The 21644-nt window shown below is 38.1% G+C and overlaps 1 protein-coding gene across 2 annotated transcripts in view; it reads right to left on the bottom strand.

Annotated features, from left to right (window-relative positions):
* NTRK2 (neurotrophic receptor tyrosine kinase 2) overlaps window positions 1-21644 on the bottom strand; it is a 393934-nt gene that overhangs the window by 295719 nt on the left and 76571 nt on the right. For both annotated transcript variants that reach the window (XM_055578954.1, XM_055578955.1), the window contains 2 exons: window positions 15319-15354; window positions 12302-12399 (listed from right to left, as the gene is read on the bottom strand). In XM_055578954.1, coding sequence (XP_055434929.1) covers window positions 12302-12399; window positions 15319-15354 — 134 coding nt within the window. The remainder of the gene's footprint in view (window positions 1-12301; window positions 12400-15318; window positions 15355-21644) is intronic.

The following is a 21644-nucleotide window of genomic DNA, read 5'->3' as shown; positions in this document are numbered from 1 at the left end:
TCAAGTGGAGATTAAGAAGATAGATTCTCCAAGTTCAGAATTTAGATTTACCACTTATTAGTTGCATGGTTTACAAATCACTTAACCTCTCAGCACCTCATAATCCTCATATATAAACTAGGGGATATAATAACTCTACCTTGCAGGTTGTTGTAAATCGTCAATCAGTTAACATAGGTATTGGGCTTGACACAGTGCCTAGTTTAATATGTAATTAATTATTTTTGCCATAATGATGATAATGATGATGATAATAAAACTGAGATTTAGAAAACATAAGAAAGCAGCCCCAGATCATACCTCTCAAGCTTGGGACTGAAATAAAAGCCTGCTGCTGCTGCTAAGTCGCTTCAGTCGTGTTCGACTCTGTGCAACCCCACAGACGGCAGCCCACAAGGCTCCCCCCTCCCTGGGATTCTCCAGGCAAGAACACTGGAGTGGGTTGAAATAAAAGCCTAGCAAATATAAAACCTGCGATTTATGTGTGTTTATCCTACATTGCATTTTCAAAGTGTGTGGCTGACAGTGAAAGCAGAATAATAAAAACACATGGCTATAGCTTCCTAGGTGGTGCTAGTGGTAAAGAATCAGGCTGCCAATGCAGAAAACAGAAGAGACACATGTTCAATCCCTAACTCAGGAAGATCCCCTGGAGAAGGAAATGGTAACTCACTCCAGTATTTTTGCCTGAAAAATTCCATAAACAGAGGAGCCTGACGGACTACAGTCCAAGGGGACACAAAGAGTAGGACATGACTGAGCACACACACACTGAAATCCCCCCAGCAGAACCTTCAGATGGGGTTAGATGGAGACAGCATTAGATAAGCTGCAAAACAGAAAAGAGCACATGCCAAACATTTGTCTAGGGTGGAACAAAGGTGTGATATTTCTCTTTCTCTGCTGCTTCAGTTGTGAGTGGCTCTCCCAGGCAACACTTCTACAGATGTTTGAGCACACACTTAATTCTGTCTCTGTGACCTATATACAAATAGAATTGTAGTGATTCCTAAAAGGCAAGTTAGGGATCGACTTGTTCTAACCAAGATCATTTCCCTCATCTGATGGTTTTGTGTATTTCTTTTTCAATCTTTATTTCTAACTAACATTTTCATAGGAAAGAGATCATCAGCTATAAGTTTCTCTCCCCTATTATTAAATTCCAAAATTATACAGATAAACAAGTTCGAGCACTATCTTATAGGAAGGAATCTGAGATGAAGAGAGATTTGAAGGACCCTCCCTGAGTCCCAGGATCTGTCTGCAGAGCCACAGTACAGTCTTTCCCACTTCAGAAAGTATCTGATGGGCATTCAGGAAACCTTTGTCCTTATGTTTGCAGGATACCTCACCTTTACCAGCTGTGACAGCTCACGTATGCTTCACTTTTCTAAGACTCTGTTCCCTCATTTGTACGTGGGGATAATATACCTACCCTGCATTCTTTATTTCATTATGGAATGTTTAAGTTAACTTAGAAAATGGAAAGGTGATTGACTCCAGAAACGCAGTTAATGATCTGCTAGCAAATATTTAAACCTATTGAAGCAGTTCTAAATGTAAAGAATGTTTTAATAAACAAAGACTCCTATGACAATGAGAAGAATCATTTCCTCAAAGACAAATTATTTGATAAATGCAGAGTTTCATGTACTGTGTGTATGTGTGTTGGGGTAGGAGTGTCTTCACAAGGGAGAAAGGAGTATTGGCTAGTTGGTTGGTTGGTTTTATCTAAGGCTACCTCTCAGCATACAATAAGGAGCTGCTCGCCTCTGAAAATTCAGCAGCATTCATGAGGAGCATTTGTTGCTCGCAAGTGTCTTCCAAAGGCTTTGAAAATACCACTGAATTTTGTATCAGCTCCTTGACTCCGAAACTTTTCTTCTAATCTAATGATCTTTCTGGTGATCAGGGGCTATTAATGTATTAAATGTTTGATGCACAAATAATTTTGAAATTTTCTTTAAATTCTACAAAACATTGACCTGCACTTTCATGCAAGTTCCTAGGAGCTACAGGTGGAGTCAAAATATACAGACTTTCAACAAAGATTATTTTCACTGATCTTGCTCTCTAATACCCTACTATAGACAGTTCAAACATTGAGATATACCAATTAGGGGCTTAAATTTAGCAATTCAAGTTAGCATACAACTTTTAGTAATTGAGATACATACACATCAGTGGGTTTAATGCATGCTCCTTGGATTCCTTACATACGCAAACAACATTCTCAAACCAAGAAACATTAAGTGTTTTGGTATGAGAGTAAAAACTTAAATGACTGCACAAGGAAGGAATTAGAAAACATTCTGCAGTTGATTTAACACAGCAGTTTTTCTTGCTGTTTCAATGTATATAGTCATCTGTCGAAACGTGTGTGTCTCCAAATACTGGATGTGCATGTTATAAGTTGCAGTTAAGTTGCATCTCTTTTTGAGCCTTCTGGTCCCACTGCCATGGCCTTGGTTTAAATATTCATCATATCTCTTTATTATTGAACCAAATACCTAAATCATCACCCCACTTTCAATCCTTCTCTTCTTGAACCCATTCTATAGTGTTCATCATCAGTCTAATCACCTCTAGGTGTCAAGTACTATTCCAAGGACTAGGAATACAGCTGGGAAAAACACTGACCAGGTCACCTATACTAAGAATCTTACTAAAGAATCAGGGAAAGGAAAAAGATATTAAACATGTAAACAAATAAATACTCAAGATAATTATCACAATAATAACTGCTCAGAAGAAAATGAAATAGGATAATGGATGCTGCTAGCCACTCTAGCTAAAACTGTGTGGTGGCCATTGGGAAGTGCATGCCTCCTAAAGAAAAAAGCAAGTGTGAAAACTATGAGACAAAAGTAAGCCTGGAGCATGCAAGAGAGCATTTTAAAAAGGTAACTGGCAAACAGTGAGGAGAGTGTGCAGATGAAGTCAGAGAGACAGACAAGGGCAAGATATGTAGGGCCCTATTAACCATCATGAGGAGTTGGGTTTATAAAACAAAAGTTTCATCACAATACATTGAGAAGACTCTGAGAATGACAATAAAAGAGTGATCCTATTTTGTGCTTTAAAAAGGTCACTCAGAGGAGAGGGTTCAAGACAGTGGTGTAAGAAGATCCTAAACTCATCTCCTACCATAGACACAGCAAGTCTACAACTAAATATGAAGTAATTTCCCCAGAAAAGGATCTGAAAACTAGATGAACAGAGCCTCCACTTGTTCCATCACAAGTATAATCATGGGGATGGGGTGTAAAAAAGATAAAGCTTTGGCATGTATTCAAACTTAAGTTACTACCAATTTAAAACAGGATATTACTTACATACAGTGTTATATGTGAACGTCGCAGTAATCACAAGGAAAAAACTTATAGTAAAAAGAGGGAAAAAATGGTAAGAGAATCTAAACATAACACTAAAGAAAACCACCAAACACAAGATAAAAGAGAAAGAGAATAAGAAAGGAACAGAAAAGAACTACAAAAATAGCCATAAAACAACTAACAAAATGATGACAATATATACTGGTCAATAATTTCTTTTTTTTTTTTTTAATTTTATTTTATTTTTAAACTTTACATAACTGTATTAGTTTTGCCAAATATCAAAATGAATCCGCCACAGGTATACATGTAAATGGGCTAAATTCACCAATCAAAAGACATGGAGTGACTAAATGGATTAAAAAGCATGATCTGTCTGTATGTTGCCTACAAGATACTCACTTCAGAAGAAAGAATACACAGGCTGAAAATGAAGAGATGGAAAAAGATATTCCATGAAAATGGAATAAAAAGAAAGCTGGAATAGCTATATTCATAACAGACAAAACAAACTTTAAAACAAACACTGTAACAAAAGACAAAGGGCATTAAATAATGATAAAGGGGTCAATCCAGCAAGAAGATATAATATTTACAAAGGTATATGCACCCAATACAGGAGCACCAAGATATACAGAGCAAATGTGCAACATTCAGAAAACAAAGATCATGGCATCTGGTGCCATCAGAGGTGGAGAAACAGTGGAAACAGTGGCAGACTTTATCTTTTTGGGCTCCAAAATCACTGCATATGGTGTCTGCAGCCATGAAATAAAAGACACTTACTCTTTGGAAGAAAAGTTACGACAAACCTGGACAGCATATTAAAAAGCAGAGACATTACTTTACCAACAAAGGTCCATCTAGTCAAGGCTATGGTTTTTCCAGTAGTCATATATGGATGTGAGAGTTGGACTATAAAGAAAGCTGACTGCCAGAGGATTGATGCTTTTGAACTGTGGTGTTGGAGAAGACTCTTGAGAGTCCTTTGGACTGCAAGGAGATCCAACCAGTCATCCTAAAGGAAATCAGTCCTGAATATTCATTGGAAGGACTGATGTTGAAGCTGAAACTCCAATACTTTGGCCACCTGATGAAAAGAGCTGACTCATTTGAAAAGACCCTGATGCTGGGAAAGATAGAAGGTAGGAGGGGAAGGGGACAACAGCAAATGAGATGGTTGGACGGCATCACTGACTCAATGGACATGAGTTTGAGTAAACTTCAGGATTTGATGATGCACAGGGAGGCCTGGTGTGCTGCAGTCTCTGGGGTCGCAAAGAATCAGACATGACTAAGTGACTTAACTGAAAGGGAGAACTTGAAAGAGATACAATAATAGCAGGAGACTTAACACCTCACTTATATCAATGGATTGATTATCCAAAAAGAAAATTAATAAGAACATATCAGACTTTGACATGTTAGACCAGATGACCTTCCAGATATAAAGAACATTCCATCAAAAAGAAGTAGATAAACATTCTTCTCAAGGACACATGGAAGGTTCTTCAAGACAATTCACGTTAGGTCAGTAAACAAGTCTCAATAAATTTAAGAGGATTAAAATCATATCAAACATCTTCTCCAAAGACAATTATATGAAACTAAAACTTGGTCACAAGAAAAAAATTGGAAAAACTACAAAAACTGGAGATTAAACAACATGTTACTGAACAACCAATAGGTCTTTGAAGAAATAAAAATGCATAGAGATGAATGAAAATAGAAATTTAACATACCAAAGTCTTTGGAATGCAGCAAAACTGGTCACAAGAGGGACATTCATAGCAATATAGGCCAATCTCAATAAACAAGAAAAGTCCTAAATAAGGAAGCTAACTTTACACCCAAAGGAACTAGAAAAAGCATAACAAATGAAGCCAAATATTAGTAAAAGACATAATAAAGATCCAAGCATACATAAATAAAGACTAAAAAATAGAAAAGATCAATTAAACAAAAAGCTAGCTCTTTAAAAAGATAAAATCAATAAAACTTCAGCTAGACTAATAAAAAAGATACTTAAATATATAAAATCAGAAGTGAAAGAGAAGAAATAGCAATGACATCATAAGAAAACAAAGGATCATAAGAGGATGTTACAATTATTTGCCAAAAAAATGGACAAACTGGAATAAAAGATAAACTATTAGAAAATAAAAGATAATAAAATATAAACTACTTGAAACATAATTTTTCAAGACTGAATTATTAAGAAATAGAAGATCTGAATAGACAAATTACTAGTGGGGATATTAAAACAGTAATCAAAATTCTCCCAAAAAGCAAAAGCCCAGGACCAGGTAGTTTTAATGGCAAATTCTACAAAAACATTCAAATATTTAAGAACTATCTTTCCCAAATTCTTCAGGAAAAAAAAAAAAAGAAAAGAAAACAACTGAAGAAGAAGGAACCTGCCAAAAGCATTCTACAAAGCTAACATTTCCCTGGTTCCAAAACCAGATGAGGACACCAAAAAGAAAATAACTGGCCAATATCTTGATGAACACAGATGCAAAATCCTCAATGAATATTAGCAAAATACATCTGATATGATTTAAAAGGATCATACACCACAATGAAATGTAATTTATTCCAGGGATTCAAGGATGGTTCAATATCTGCAAATCAATCAACATGATACATAACATGAACAAAATGAAGGATAAACAATCACACATGATCATCTCAATATATAAAGAGAAAAGCACCTGACAAAATTTAACATCCACTTATGATTACAACTCAACAAAGAGGTCAGCAACAAGACAAAAAAGCTCACTCTTTCTGCTTTCATTCAACACAATGTTGGAAGTCCTAGCCATAGAAATTAGGCAAGAAAAAGAAATGAAAGCGTCCAAATCAGAAAGGAAAAAGTAAAACTGTCATGATTTGCAGATGACATGATGCCATATTAAGAAAACCCTGAAGAGTTCACCAAAAAATTATTATAACCAGTAAATTAATTCAGTGAAGTCACAGGATACAAAATCAATGTACAGATATGTATGGCATTTCTATATACTAACAATGATCTATCAGAAAAGGAAACTAATAAAACAATCCCATTTGCAATTATACCAAAAGAATAAAATACCTAGGAATAAATTTAACCAAAAGTGAAAAGACTAGCACACAGAAAACTAAGATGATGATGAGAAATTGAAAAACACACACACACACACACACACACACACACAAATAAGTGGAAAGATATTCCATATTCATGAACTGGAAGAATTAATCTTGTTAAAACGTCCATAGTACCCAAAGCAGTCTATAGATTCAGTGTAAACTCTATCAAAATTCCAATGGCGTATTTCATAGATCTAGAGTAAATAATACCCAAATTTGTATGGTACCAGTAAAGAACCTGAATAGCCAAAACTATCATGAGATAGAAGAACAAAGTTGGAGGTATCTCACTCCCTGATTTCACATTCCACTACAAAACTACAGTAATCAAAACAGTTGGGCATGGGGACAAAAACAGACACACAGATCAAGAGACAGAAGTGAGAACTCAGAAATAAACCCATATATATATACAATTTATAACAGAGGAGCAAAGAACATACAGTGGAGAAAGAACAGTCTCTTCAACACAATAAATGGTGCTGGGAAAACTGGACAGCCATATGCAAAACAATGAAACTAGAAAACTATCTCATGCCACCTGCAAAAATTAACTCAGAATGGATTAAAAATTTGAATGTAAGACCTGAAACCATACAATTCTTAAATGGAAACATAGGCAATAATCTCACTGACATTAGTTTTAAAAATGTTTTTGTAGATCTGAATCCAAAGGCAAGTGAAACAAAGGCAAAAATAAATAAATTAGACTGCATCAAACTAAAAAGCTCCTTTACAGTGAAGGAAACTGTCATCAAAATAAAAATTCAACCTATGAGTGAAAGAAAATATTTAAAAATCATATATCCGATAAGGGGTTAATATTGAAATTTTTAAAGAACTCATACAACTCAACAACAGAAAACCAAACAACCAGATTAAAAAATGTATGGAAAATCTGGATAAACATTTTTTCCCAAAGACATACACATTGCCAACAAGCACATGAAAATATGTTCAACATCACTAATTATTAGGGAAATGCAAATCAAAACCACATAAGATATCATCCCACACTATTATTGAAAAGCAAGAAATAACAAATGTTGGCAAGGATATTGAGAAGAGAGAATCTTCAAACACTGGTGGTGAGGATGTAAACTGATACAGCCACCATGTAAAACAGTATGGAGACTTCCTCAAAAAATTAAGAATAGAGGTACAATATGACCCAGTTATTCTACTTCTGGGTATTTATACCAGAACATGAAAACACTAATTCAAAAGGATATATGCACCCATATGTTCAATGGACCATTTCTAGGGAAGAATTTTAGGCACAGAGAGGGTGTGCCTTCTAATTATTGTCTCCCAGCAATGGACAGGTATCTGGGATTCAGTGTCAGGTTGCCTATTTCAGAACAAGGGGAGTCTGGTCTCTGTAATCCTCTCTCCCTTCCAACCCAGCTTTGGGAACTCAAAGAACACCTAGTCCACCCTCTGTCCCTGGCCTCCCGTCCTCAAGAATCCTGCTCATACATTGCATTCCATGCTCAGTGGTCATGACTATCCACTGGGAAGCAACATTCATGGCTTTCCCATGAATGATCCCATTATCTACCTGGTAATGCTCTGTTCCCACCACCCCCATACCACAGCACTGCACTGGGTTTAGGACAGCCAAGAGTGGACAAGAGACTTGTATGATACTGTATGATATCACTTACATGCAATTCTAAAACAGTACAAATGAATACACATGCAAAATAGAAACAAACTCAAGATTTGGGGGCTTCACTGGTGGCTCACTGATAAAGAACCTGACTGCCAATTCAGGAAATGTGGGTTCGATCCCTGGGTCAGGATGATCCCCTAGAGGAGGAAATGGCAACTCACTCCAATATTCTTGCCTGGAGAATTCCATGAACAGGGGAGCCTGGCAGGCTATAGTCCATGGGGTTGCAAAGAGTCAAACATGACTTAGCAACTACACACATGTTCAATGCAGCATTATTTACAATAGACAGGATGTGTTGACAATCCAAGTGTCCATCAACAGATGAATGGATAAGAAGATGTGATATGTGATATATATAAATATATACATATATATTTATTGGAATATTACTCAATGGAATAATACTCAATGGATTACTCAGCCATTAAAAACAATGAAATCTTCCCATTTGTGACAATATGGATGGACCTTGAAGGTACTATAGTAACAGAAATAAGTCGGATAAAAGACAAATACCATATGATTTCACTCATCTGTAGAATCTAAAAAAAACAAAACAAACAAACAAACAAAATAGAAGCCAACTCATAGATACAGAGATCAGATTAGTGGTTACCAGAGAGAAAGGGGGTCAGAGTGAGCAAAATGAGTGAAGAAGGTCAACTGTATGGTGACAGATAGTAACTAGGCTGGTGGGATTATCACTCTTTAGTGTACACAGATGTGAAATTACAATATAGTACAGCTGAAACTTATAAAATAAAACTATTTAAAAAAAAAGTCACAGGCTGATGCATGAAGAAAGGCTGGAAGATCACAAGAGTGGCAGAGGGAGACAGGGTGGGAAGCTGGGCAGTCATCCAGGAACAAGCAATTGTGGCAAACTTTCTCCGCAAAGCGCCAAATGATAAATATTTCCAGCGCTGCAGGCCATACAGAGTTTGCTTCAACTACTCCATATGCCCTTGAGTACAAAAGTAGCCACAACAATATGTAAATAGGAATAATTCTATTCTAATAAAACTTTATTTATGGACATTGACATGTGAATTTCATAAAAAGCTCACGTGTCACAAAATGTCATCCTTCTTTTGTTTTTTTTCAAACCCCTTAAAAATGTTAGAACTATTCTTAGCCTACAGACTACATAAGCTGAACTTGGCCCAAGGGCCATAGTTTGTGGACGGACAGGTTTGAAGTTTACAAGGAGGCAGAACTCACAAGATGTTTGACTGGGTGCACATGACAAGGAAGGAAAAGAAAAGAATGGAGGAATCTGCTGGGTTTTGACCTGAGCTGCTGCCCCCAGAGTCCTGGGGAGATGAACTCACACCCCCTTTAATGTTCTTCACTGTGCCATAAATCTAACCACCTGGCACTGAGGTTCAAGACCTCGTGGCCAACTTCCCCAGCCTTGCCTCTGACCACCATCCTTCACACACCCTGCCTTCCAATCAAGAACGTTTCCAGTTTGCAAGCTCTTGTTCACACACCTACAAGACCCTTCCTCTTCTTTCCTCTGTGTCCAAATTCCATGCATCCATCACAGGCTGTGAAACCTGTCCCACAGACTCCTCCAGCTCTCCTAAGAGGAAGGACCAGGGTGCCGCCCCTCTACTTCTACCACTCCCATTGCTTTGCTCAGCCTCTATTTGCATTTTAGGTGCAAATATTCACATCTCAGGTCTCTGACCTAAGTATAAGAACCAAAGGGATAGATCTGTATTTCATTCATATTTTTATATCCTCCCATGGCTAGTCGTTTTCAGAACTTACTGGATTTCTTACGCTCTGTAGGCACTGAAATTTTTATTAAGATATTTAAGAAGACAAGTGTGAAGGTGTGGAAACAAGAAGAATTATACATATCCCTGAATGAGATGCTGGGCTGGATGAATGACAAGCTGGAATCAAGATTGCTGGGAGAAATATCAATAACTTTAGGTATGCAGATGATACCACGTTAATGGCAGAAAGTGAAGAAGAACTAAAGAGCCTCTTGATGAAGGTGAAAACAGAGAGTAAAAAAGCTGGCTCTAAATGTAACACTCAGCCATTTAAAAGAATACATTTGAATCAGTTCTAATGAGGTGGATGAAACTGGAGCCTATTATACAGAGTGAAGTAAGCCAGAAAGAAAAACACCAATACAGTATACTAACGCATATATATGGAATTTAGAAAGATGGTAACAATAACCCTGTGTCCGAGACAGCAAAAGAGACACTGATGTATAGAACAGTCTTATGGACTCTGTGGGAGAGGGAGAGGGTGGGAAGATTTGGGAGAATGGCATTGAAACACGTAAAATATCATGTATGAAACGAGTTGCCAGTCCAGGTTCAATGCACGATACTGGATGCTTGGGGCTGGTGCACTGGGACGACCCAGAGGGATGGTATGGGGAGGGAGGAGGGAGGAGGGTTCAGGATGGGGAACACATGTATACCTGTGGCAGATTCATTTTGATATTTGGCAAAACTAATACAATTATGTAAAGTTTAAAAATAAAATAAAACTTAAAAAAATTTAAAAAAATGTAACATTCAGAAAACTAAGATTATGGCATCCAGTCCCATCACTTCATGGCAAGCAGATGGGGAAAAAATTGGAAACAGTAAAAGATTTTATTATCTTGGGCTCCAAAACTACTGCAGATGGTGACTTCAGCCATGAAATTAAAACATGCTTGCTCCTTGAAAGAAAAGCTATGACAAACCTAGACAGCATATTAAAAAGCAGAGACATCACTTTGCTGACAAAGGTCCATATAATCAAAGCTATGGTTTTTCCAGTAGTCGTGATGATGTGAGAGTGGGACCATAAAGAAGGCTGAGTGCTGAAGAAGTGATGCTTTCAAACTGTGGTGCTCGAGAAGACTCTTGAGAGTCCCTTGGATGGCAAGGTGATCAAACCAGTCAATCCTAAAGGAAATCAACCCTGAATATTCACTGAAGTATGGATGCTGGAGCTGAAGCTCCAATATTTTGGCCACCTGATGTAAAGAGCCAACTCATTGGAAAAGACCCTAATTCTAGGAAAGATTGAGGGCATGAGGAGTAGGGAGTGACAGAGGATGAGATGGTTGGATGGCATCATTGTCTCAATGGACATAAGTCTGAGCAGACTCCATGAGATAGTGAAGGACAGTGAAGTCTGGCATGCTGCAGTCCACAGGTTCATGGAGTCAGACATGACTGAGCAACTGAAGAACAACTGAATAAAAAACCTGGTTTCATGATATAGTAGTAATAATCATTTAAAGGACAATTTTTTTTTTAGAAACTTTAAGTTTTTGAAAGTTACCATACCATTTTTTATTCTCACTAACAATATCTAGGGGCTTCCCAGGTGGCATTAGTAGTAAAGAACCTGTCTGCAGCAGACCCAAAGAGTTGCAGGTTCCATCCCCAAGCCAGGAAGATCTTCTGGAGGAGGGCATGGCAGCCCACTCCAGTATTCTTGCTTGGAGAATTCCATGGACAGAGGAGCCTGGCAGTCCATGGGGTCACAGAGTTGGATATGACTGAGCAACTTAACAGGCACACACGCATGCCCGCAGTAATATCTAAGGCTTTCTATTTTTCCACAACCTTGCGAACATTTGTATCTGTCTTTTGTTTTATTTTTGGCTTCCAAGTGACATGTGGTATCTTAGTTCTCAGACCAGGGATGGAACTCATGTCCCCTATAGGGTGCAGGGTCTTAACCACTGGACTGCCAAGGAAGTCCCTAAAGGACAGATATTTAAAACAGGAATCATCAGCAATAAGTCAGAGGCTATACAGCACCTTTATGTGTGTGTTATTTGCTCATTCGTGTCTGACTCTTTGTGACCCCATGGAATTCTCCAGGCAAGAATACTGAAGTGGGTTGCCATTCCCTTCTCCAGAGGACTTTCCCAACTCAGGGACCGAACCTGGGTCTCCTGCATTGCAAGCAGATTCTTTACCACCTGAGCTACCAGGGAAGACCACAGCACCTTTATAACTTCTCTTAAATCTTTCTATTAGTTCCTCTACCCTTCAACACCATATTTACATCTGAATGAAAGTATTTTGTAGAAAGACTGGCATTGAAGATCCCTCAGGCATTCAAGCAATCAAAATGCTCAGAACCAACTTAGGAAACAAGTAAGCATCTCACTCACCGAGAGGTGTTCCCGACCCGTGTCAACAACACCTGTGGGAAGGGTTCCATTACTTTTGTTCGTGGTGTCCCCAATGTCATTTGCTGCGGTCCCGTAATCTTAAATTGGAGAAAGGGGAAAAAGAAGGAAGCATGAAGTTGTCTTTAGGCTGCAATCAAACATGAGCCACAGTAGAATCCAGAACAAAGCAAGACAAATCACAAGCTTCCAAACCACTGACAGTGTGGCTGGGGAGAAACATGACACCTCCCCACCTTGGTTTAAATTCACTGTAAGACTGTGTAATGTCAAAATTGTATTCAACTCAGATCTTTACATCATTGCTTTGTTGGTCAAATTCCAAACCAGGTTTAGGATTTTTCTCTGCACATGAAGGTTTTTATTATATAAGTTTGTATATAATATCAATATATTCCTTTTTTGATAAAGTATTTAATGAAAATACAAAAAAAATTTGACCATATAGAGTCATAGATTTATAGGCCTAGAAGAGTCTTTGGAAATCAAGTCTAACCACCAGTTTTACAGCTGAAGAATGAAAGCTCAGAGATGTTACTAGTAATTACTAGTCTTAAGGTCAACTGGCAAGAAGGCAACAGAGTCTAGAAATCAGACCTGAAATCAGCAGCACTGATTTCTGGACATCTTACTTATTCACTTAAAATAGAATGTGGACTCAGCACTGAGAGCAAACTTGGGTCCACATTTGAACTTTTAAAAGAGTTCTGAATTGCCAATATTTCAGTTGCAGAATTAATGTATAGGGAACTTCACCAACACAACACTTAGAACTGTGAGGATATGTTCTCATAGTTCTCAAATGTAGCTGCTCGTCTGGATCACTTTTAGCCTACATGGATCAGGATAGAAATAAATGATTTTTCTGTAGGGAATGTCTTTATTAATAATATTATATATAAAGTCATAAAAAGTTTTAGTAAACATTACAGACAATGTTGTTTATAAATGGTTTGTATTTTTATTCTAAATAGATATGGTGCCTTCAATTTCCATCCTGAACAACCAACCTCATTAAGCCAGCCCCAGCTAATCTTCCCTTGGTAGAAATATCATGCTGGCCTCAAGGCAACCAATTTAAATTATATTCTTATTAGCAGAGTGTTCCTTTGAATGTGAATGAAAATTAACAGAAACAGAATTTATTTTCTATCTGTGGCTGTTTCATTCTTAACTGCAAAACTATATTCTTACCATTTTCATTTTGAAAATATTAGAACTTATTAATATTTCAAACACTAGGAGATATCATTTATTTGCTTATTTTCCCTCTTCATATTATATCCAGCTACTCACACAAAATTAAATCATTAAAGTATCTACAGTTTAATATAACAACATTTTAGGCCAAATATTCAAAGTGTGATCTGAGTCCAGTGGAAAAATGACATTTCTAGAGACTTAAAATTATTGGAAAGGAGTTCAAAACATAATTTTAAAATGGAAAAATCACAATACAATTTCTCTGTGATACAATTTGACATACTCTTTCTTTAAAACATATCAGAACAAATAAATATAAAAATACACAAATTACATCCACAATATCACCCAAACCACAACAGCCTGGAGGAAATATGGCTTAACATGCATAAAGCAAGAAAACACAATTTAATTCCCTAGACAAAATTAGCTCAAGTTAAATATACACACATAAATACAGAAAGGATCATTTTATATTTAAAATGCAAATTATTTTTACATTAAAAATATAAATATACACATTTGTCAAGGTGTGCATCAGAATTAAAGAATAGACTATTTTATAGAATAAATATGTAAATGCAACATTTTGATAAATGTAACTTTTTATCAATTTTAAATTTCAAACCAAGTCTTGAAATTAAGCCTGCCATTTCCCCAAAAGAAGCCTCCTGGTCATGAAGGTGGTTTCAAAACTATTAACAATGGATTCTCATATGTAGTAAAATGACCCTGGAATTCAAATAGCAAAGGAAAGATGAGCTATTTGGTAAGCTAATACAGTGGACAGTTTGATTCTCTTCTTCCACATTCCAAAAGTAAAAGTGTTAGTTCCTCAGTTGTGTCTGACTCTTTACAACCCCATGAACTGAAGCCCTCCAGGCTCCCTGTCCATGGAATTCTCCAGGCAAGAATACTGGCGTGGGTATCCAGTCCCTTCTCCAGGAGATCCTCTCAACCCAGGGATTGACCCAGGTCTCCTGCCTTGCAGGCAGATTCTTTACCATTTAAGAGAGATCCATTTTATTCAAGGGAATTTATTCCTCTAGGAAAGTTGATCTAAACTCCAGGGGTGGATCTAACCAAGGGTTAAATAGATTTTTGCCACCAAGGCAAAAATGAACCATGACCCAACTGAGTCCTGAGTCAGAAACAGGGAGGGTTTGATGGAGGTCTCTGGGAAAGTTCTTCTTCTGGAACAATTTCATAAGTTCCTCCCTTTCTCCCATCAATGTGAATGACTCATTTTAAGACCGTAAAAGAAACCAACCTTCAGTGAAGCCAGCACAATGGGCAGGAGGGTGCAGAGATGGGGAAAAAAAAAAAACAACCCTGGATCCCTGATGATATGGTTGAGTTGCTGGTTTCACCAACCTTAAAACATGCCTCGCCTTTGAGGTTCCTGTCTCTGAGCCAGGCTTTTTCATTATATAAGAAACATAATTTTGAATTGGGTTTACCGTCATAGCCAGAAACTGATACACCTCCCTTTTCTTGGTAGTCAAGGCTTTTAAACAGGTAATTAGTTCCCAATTATGGAAACAAAATGTCTGTTACAGCAGAATGGATTTACTACTTCCAAGAACAAGCATGAAAGAGAAAACACTATTTACAGGCATTGTAAATATCAAGGGAAAACAGCCATCAATACCGAATGATTTTTGAAGTATTATTTTGGCCTAAGTCATGCTTGAAGTGTATATTTAATTGAGCTTAAAGTTCTTCTTTCAGTTGATTTATTACATTTTAGACAAATATTTTGAAAAAATACAAAATACAGACCACACGATAGCTACCTTCATAAATTACATCAGGATAATTTGGATTTGCACCTAAAAAGCAAAACAAAACAAAGATATCTTATTAAGTATGCATTCAAAGTTAAAAAATTACTAACTAAGCCCACTAAAATTGGCCAAATACATATTGAAGGTTTTAAATTGAATAGATTGTTATATAGGTAAATAAAATCTGAAATTCTAGGTTTGCTTCATGTTAACCTTGTTGCTCTTCCCAAGCCCACAATCCCTGTCTCTATTCCAGAAAGGCAAAGAAAAGGGCAAACAGAAATTAAAAATCACTTTAATGAGAAAAAATTCAACCATCAATGAACTATGACCACTTTTTTTGCTGTTTCTATTAAACACTTGATCAATTTAATTGTAATTTTGGTATTTTCATTCCAGAAAAAGATCACTTCTGATCCACTTTGATTATTCTCTGATGACTCAGGGTTTGCTTTCAAACTTTGTTTTGGCAGGTGCATTTGTATTCACAAACACATTATTAACCAGCCTGGATGATAATACCTAAAGTACAATTTTTCTCTGCACTTTGTCTTGAGGGACATTTCCAAGACAGAATAACCCTTTTATTACCCTAATATAACACAGAAAAATAAATGTACTTTCTCTACTGAGGTTACAAGAAATGTTATATCAAGAAAGAAATTCAAGAGTATATACCATTGTTTTTGGATATGTCTTTAGTCACCAAAATGGTCAGAATATTCTGTTTTAAAATATTTCTAAGAAAATTTGCAAAAAAATTTTTTTTATCTTTTAAAAATCACTGTTAACAAGAACAGGTGACAAAAAAAAATTTGCTACTTATTTTTCAGTCAAAACTATTGAAACTATAGTATCTGTATGAAGGCCTGCTTGGAATTAAAATCAAAATTTGATGTAACATTTAAGTGACTATAAAATGAATTTCCAAAGTCACTTTTTATGCTTTTAGTCTTTTCTCACTGTGTGAAATATAAAATGTGTAAACTATAAACTTCACTTGATTCTCATTTCATTTCTGAACTCTTAGCAGAAAAATACTTAAAGTCAGTGAAACTTGAGCCTATTTTCTGTTTTTGTAGCTCTTAGTAAATAATCAAGATTAATCTAAATGAAGAACCAAATAAAAGTGGTCCTAATATTCAAGCCAGAATTTCAATACGGTTCACCTAGAAGATACCTATTTTAGCAGGGGAAAATATAAGGATATTACATACTGCTGTGCAGTCTGTGCTTTGTACAACTCTAGGGGGCACCCTTAAGACTGTCATCAATGTTAATGGAATCACCTGAAACTGTGCAGTGCACAACCTGTACAGCCACTTCTGATGACCCCATGTCAATTCATGCAAAGTCATCACTCCAGTCATTTTCAATTATATTTTGAGTTTTATAATCCCAAACATCATTTCAAAATAGCTTAGAGTTACAAAATATCAATAGACATTGTCAGAATTATTTGTAGCTGATACAACATTCCTGAGAAGGCTCTTGAAAGTGACCCGGCAGGGTGAAGGGGAATTCAGTGAATAAAGCAGGGGAATATCTCAATGGAAGCTCTGGGAATGTCATTAACAGGGCACCTGCCCATCCTCTGAAGTCCTTTCTCTTTGCAACATCCTTGGACCTACCTAATGACGTCCCCCCAAAGTTAGGATTTTCCACCACTGCTGAAAAGAAAAGGTTCTATAATCCCAAGAAAGAAAGTCATTCTTTGCACTGCCCAGTAATCTGTTACTTTTTTTCTTTTGTTTTTAATTTATTTTAATTGGAGGCTAATTACTTTACAATATTGTAGTGGTTTTTGCCATACATTGACATGAATCAGCCATGGGTGTACATGTGTTCCCCATCCTGAACCCCCCTCCCACCTCTGTCCCCATCCCATCCCTCAGAAGATCCCATTCTGATCTGGTCCCACTGGTCTCTCAACATACAATCTGAATCTGCAAGGCATCTGCCCACTAGAGTCTGCTCCTCACTTCTGGACCTCACTCTAGGTCTCCAAAGCCCAGAATTTTCTCACCATGGCCCTGCACAAACTTCCTAGGACTGGTAAGCCCCTCCCCTACAACTGTCACCTCCAGGGGGCCACGCCACCAGTGTGAGCACCCTCTGACACAAGACCCAAGGAGGGGTGAGGAGTGAGTGTGAGCCAGGACAGGTGGGCTGAGGTGTCCACAGCACACCCATCCCCTTCATATAGCTCTCACCATATCACCAGAAGCTCAGGGCAGGGGCCAAGACTGGGGACCAGCTCTACTGAAACCACTCTGCTCCTGCTTGGAACTCCAAGAGTCTGAGAATTCGACCTGCAAACCCAGGCTTCCAGGTCATTGTAAATATATATTTGCCAATGTAACAGGATGTACTAAGTCACTTCAGTCATGTTCGACTCTGTGACCCCATGGACTGTAGCCCTCCAGGTTCCTCTGTCCATGGGATTCTCCAGGCAAGAATACTGGAGTGGGTTGCCATGTCCTCTCCAGGGGATTTTCCCTACCCAGGGATCAAACCCACATCTAGTATGTTGCAGGAGGATTCTTTACTACTAGTGCCACCTGGGAAGCCCAAGATAGGAGAATAGAACTTATTTTTTTTTTAATTTAACAAGTCATTAACTTGATTATATTTCTTAAGTATTTGGATTGAAGTATGTGGACCCTCACTTGTACTAGATTAAACAACCATCTAAGATGGCCTGAGGTCAAGGATTTTACGTTTTAAAACTGGGACAGTTCTGAGCAAATCTGTGCAGTTTGTCCAGGATGGGGGCCTTCCCTGGACATAGGAAGTGCTGAAACTGGGACTTTCCATCAGAAAGTAAAGAGGCTCTATGGATTCAGAGCCAGATTTATCTAAACTACACATGAATGAACTTCACCAAATATGACTGATATACAGGTGTATTCAGGCTCATCACAGAAAGGGAACACCCAAACTCACTACTCACACAAAGCCCTGCTGCTGCTGCTGCTGCTGCTGCTGCTAAGTCACTTCAGTCATGTCTGACTCTGTGCAACCCCATAGACGGCAGCCCACCAGGCTCCCCCGTCCCTGGGATTCTCCAGGCAAGAACACTGGAGTGGGTTGCCATTTCCTTCTCCAATGCATGAAAGTGAAAAGTGAAAGTGAAGTTGCTCAGTAGTGTCCGACTCTTAGTGACTCCATGGACTGCAGCCTACCAGGCTCCTCCATCCATGGGATTTTCCAGGCAAGAGTACTGGAGTGGGTTGCCATTGCCTTCTCCACACAAAGCCCTAGGAAGATTTAAAATGTTGAATCAATTCAATATAACAAATGGGTACAGAAAAATGGGATTTGGGATGGGATCAAAAGGAAATAGGTTAGCTCAGAACCTGGAAAACAGGTCCTTTTCCAGACTTTTGATTCATATCAGTGCATGGCATTTCTACCAAGTTCACCAGCAAAACCATGAGGTCAGGTCTACACATTCTGAAAAGCACTATATTTTCCTTGTTTCATTGTCCCAGATGCATAAGAAGTATTGTCACTTTACTTTCATTGTCAGAAATAGCCAAATTTAGTACAAGATTATGAAACTCACAGAAAGACAACATGGGAGGAACAATTTTTTTTTCCTCCCTGCCATACTGTACTATGTCTGATGAAGACTTACTCACCAAAAGAAAGAAATGTCTCTTCCTGTACAAAGGTTTAGAAGACCTGCTACACAGAAGGATGCACAGACCCAGACTTTACAAAATGCTAGGGTCACATTACTCCACCTGATCCCAGCTTAACAAGCATATTATTTTGCTTCTGGCAACTTCTGAGTCAAGCTAAGCTTCAATGATGTTTACATGCAAATAGCACAGTAGCTATTAAAGTTGAAAGTCACACAGTAGTGTCCGACTCTTTGCAATCCCATGGACTGTAGCCTACCAGGCTCCTCTGTCCATAGAATTCTCCAGGCAAGAGTACTGGAGTGGGTTGCCATTTCCTTCTTCAGGGGATCTTCCTGACCCAGGGATCAAACCCTGGTCTCCTGCATTGCAGGCAGATTCTTTACCATCTGAGCTACTAGGGAAGCCCCTAGTAGCTATTAACATCATATTAAATGCAGAAACAGGAAAAAAATCACCATTTCCTTTTCAGACTTTTGGCAATGGAAAAATTCGAAGATATCTGCCATTTTAAAGCCTAATTTCTCACTGGTTCCTTTTATTTAGTTTAAATTTATTCACTATGTATCATTATAAAGGTGGGAACCACTGTTGGAGATAATCAGTATTAAAAAGTGAACGAGAAAAGATAAACACAGGATAGGAGGGGGAAAAGTCAATGAAAAGAGAATGAATGAAAGACAAATGCACTTGAGTAATGCACTTGTCGTGGAGATTTGAGAAGGGTTATGGCTCCTTGAACCAGGGTCTCCTGCATTGCAAGAAGATTCTTTACCATCTGACCAATGGGAAAGTCCCCGAGAGAGAGAGAGAGAGTCATGGTTTCTTGAGGGCTTCCCCAGTGGCTCAGTGGTAAAGAACATGCCTGCCAAAGCAGGAGACGCAAGAGATGTGGGTTTGACGCCTGGGTCAGGAAGATCCCATGAAGGAGTTAATGGCATCCCACTCCAGTATTCTGCAGGGGAAATCCCATGGACAGGGGAGCCTGGAGGGTTATAGTCCATGGGGTCGCAAAGAGTTGGACATGACTGAAGCCACTGAGAACAGCATGGCATGGTTTCTTGAAGACTATCCTAGTAGCTCTCATCAACTAAGAAATCTCAGACAGAAGCAACAGAGGTGGCCTCAAGCTCTAAAGCCTCATGTTGGGAATCTCCAGAATAAAATATGGACTTCCTGGGACTCCCTTAACACACTGGCATTCCAAACAAGCAGCAGACCATTCTCTACCTCCGCAGTTCACTCCAGTGTAGAAGCCACAACTCTTTCCCAACCAAAACAAGATGAGTGCCCATGTCTGTTTGTCTGATGTCCAAGTACTATCTTCTGAAGTGTTTGTTGAGTACCTCCAGGCAATACACTCACTAGTACCTTGTTGCTGACCTAAGGCCTGTTGTCAGAAATTATGGGAAGAGAGTTAACAGGTCCAGAGTGCAGCCTGAAAAACCCCAAGTGAAAAAGAACCATGAAGATTGTATTACAACCACACATACACTCCTGACAAAGCTCTGTGTTCAACGTGCCATGTCTGCACCTCCAAAAGATGGACCCTGAGGACATTTAAGCTTCTAAACATGGATAACAGAATCACTTCCTCCCGCAACAATATGGAACCAATGTCGTCCACCATTCTCTTAAGTCCACGCTAAACAGCTTAATGTGAGGGCCTATTTATTTCTATCTTCTAATCTCATTTATAGCTCATGAGTAAATCTTACAACTTTGTATAAACCTTCATAAGTAAATCTTTATGATTTTTTAACTGCAAAACCTACTGTAAAAGGAAAAACACATTTGCAGGATTAAAAAACTTGGGGGAAGATAGGTAGCCTGACCAGAGGGTTCACTTTCCATTCTGCTCTAGAGATAAAAATAATAGCAGAGATCAGAAGACACATCTGTTTCTTTCCTTTAGGCTTCTTGTCTCTAACGCTTAAAAAAAATTTTTTTTTAAGACTTTCAATTCTTTTTGCAGACTCTCTTTAGTGTGATTTTTAAAAATATTTCAAAGGATTCCATATGATAAAGGAATAACAAAAGACTTGTTCTTTTCAAATAAACTTTCCTTTGCTTTGTCAACAGTGTTTTCTAACTCAGGGCAGACCACCTTTTGAATTCCAGAGCCTTCTCCCATCCCTCTAAGAATGGCAGGCGGAACTCAGGGACCAAAAACATCGGTGGTTCAGATGTCTGGGTCCTTTTCTGGCTGAATCTCTACTGTGCCTGCAGCACTGAGAGCCTCTTCCCTTTTTCTACAACAAAGGAGTCTTCCATCTGACAGAAGAGGATAATAGCATTGGCTTGGCAACTCCTCAGGAGCTTCAGGAGGCGTAATTAATTAACATTAGTCCTCTTGAGACAAAAAGAGCTATTTAAGTTTAAATCTTAATTATCATGATTATTATGAGTCTATAGCAGAACCATACCCTTCTCTGTTTTTAAGGCAGAAAAGCAGGCAAAACTTTTCTGCCTTTCACTCCCAGGACAAGACATAGGTCCTGACAAATGGCCTTAAGAATAAGTAGTAGGGGTGGGGGGCTTTATATTTTCTGAATGTATAACATTTGGAGAAATTTCCTCACCCTACATTCTTTGGCCTAAGTACACCAAATCTAAATCTGCCAGTTCGAGGGCAATTCTAAGTGCTGTAGGGAGCTCTAGTTCATCCAGACGTCATGAATCTTTGGA

The sequence above is a fragment of the Bubalus kerabau genome, chromosome 4, assembly GCF_029407905.1.
Source record: "Bubalus kerabau isolate K-KA32 ecotype Philippines breed swamp buffalo chromosome 4, PCC_UOA_SB_1v2, whole genome shotgun sequence".
In the NCBI taxonomy this organism is placed as follows: domain Eukaryota; kingdom Metazoa; phylum Chordata; class Mammalia; order Artiodactyla; family Bovidae; genus Bubalus; species Bubalus kerabau.
Note: the sequence above shows the minus strand (reverse complement) of the source record. Positions and strands in the feature narration are given on the sequence as shown.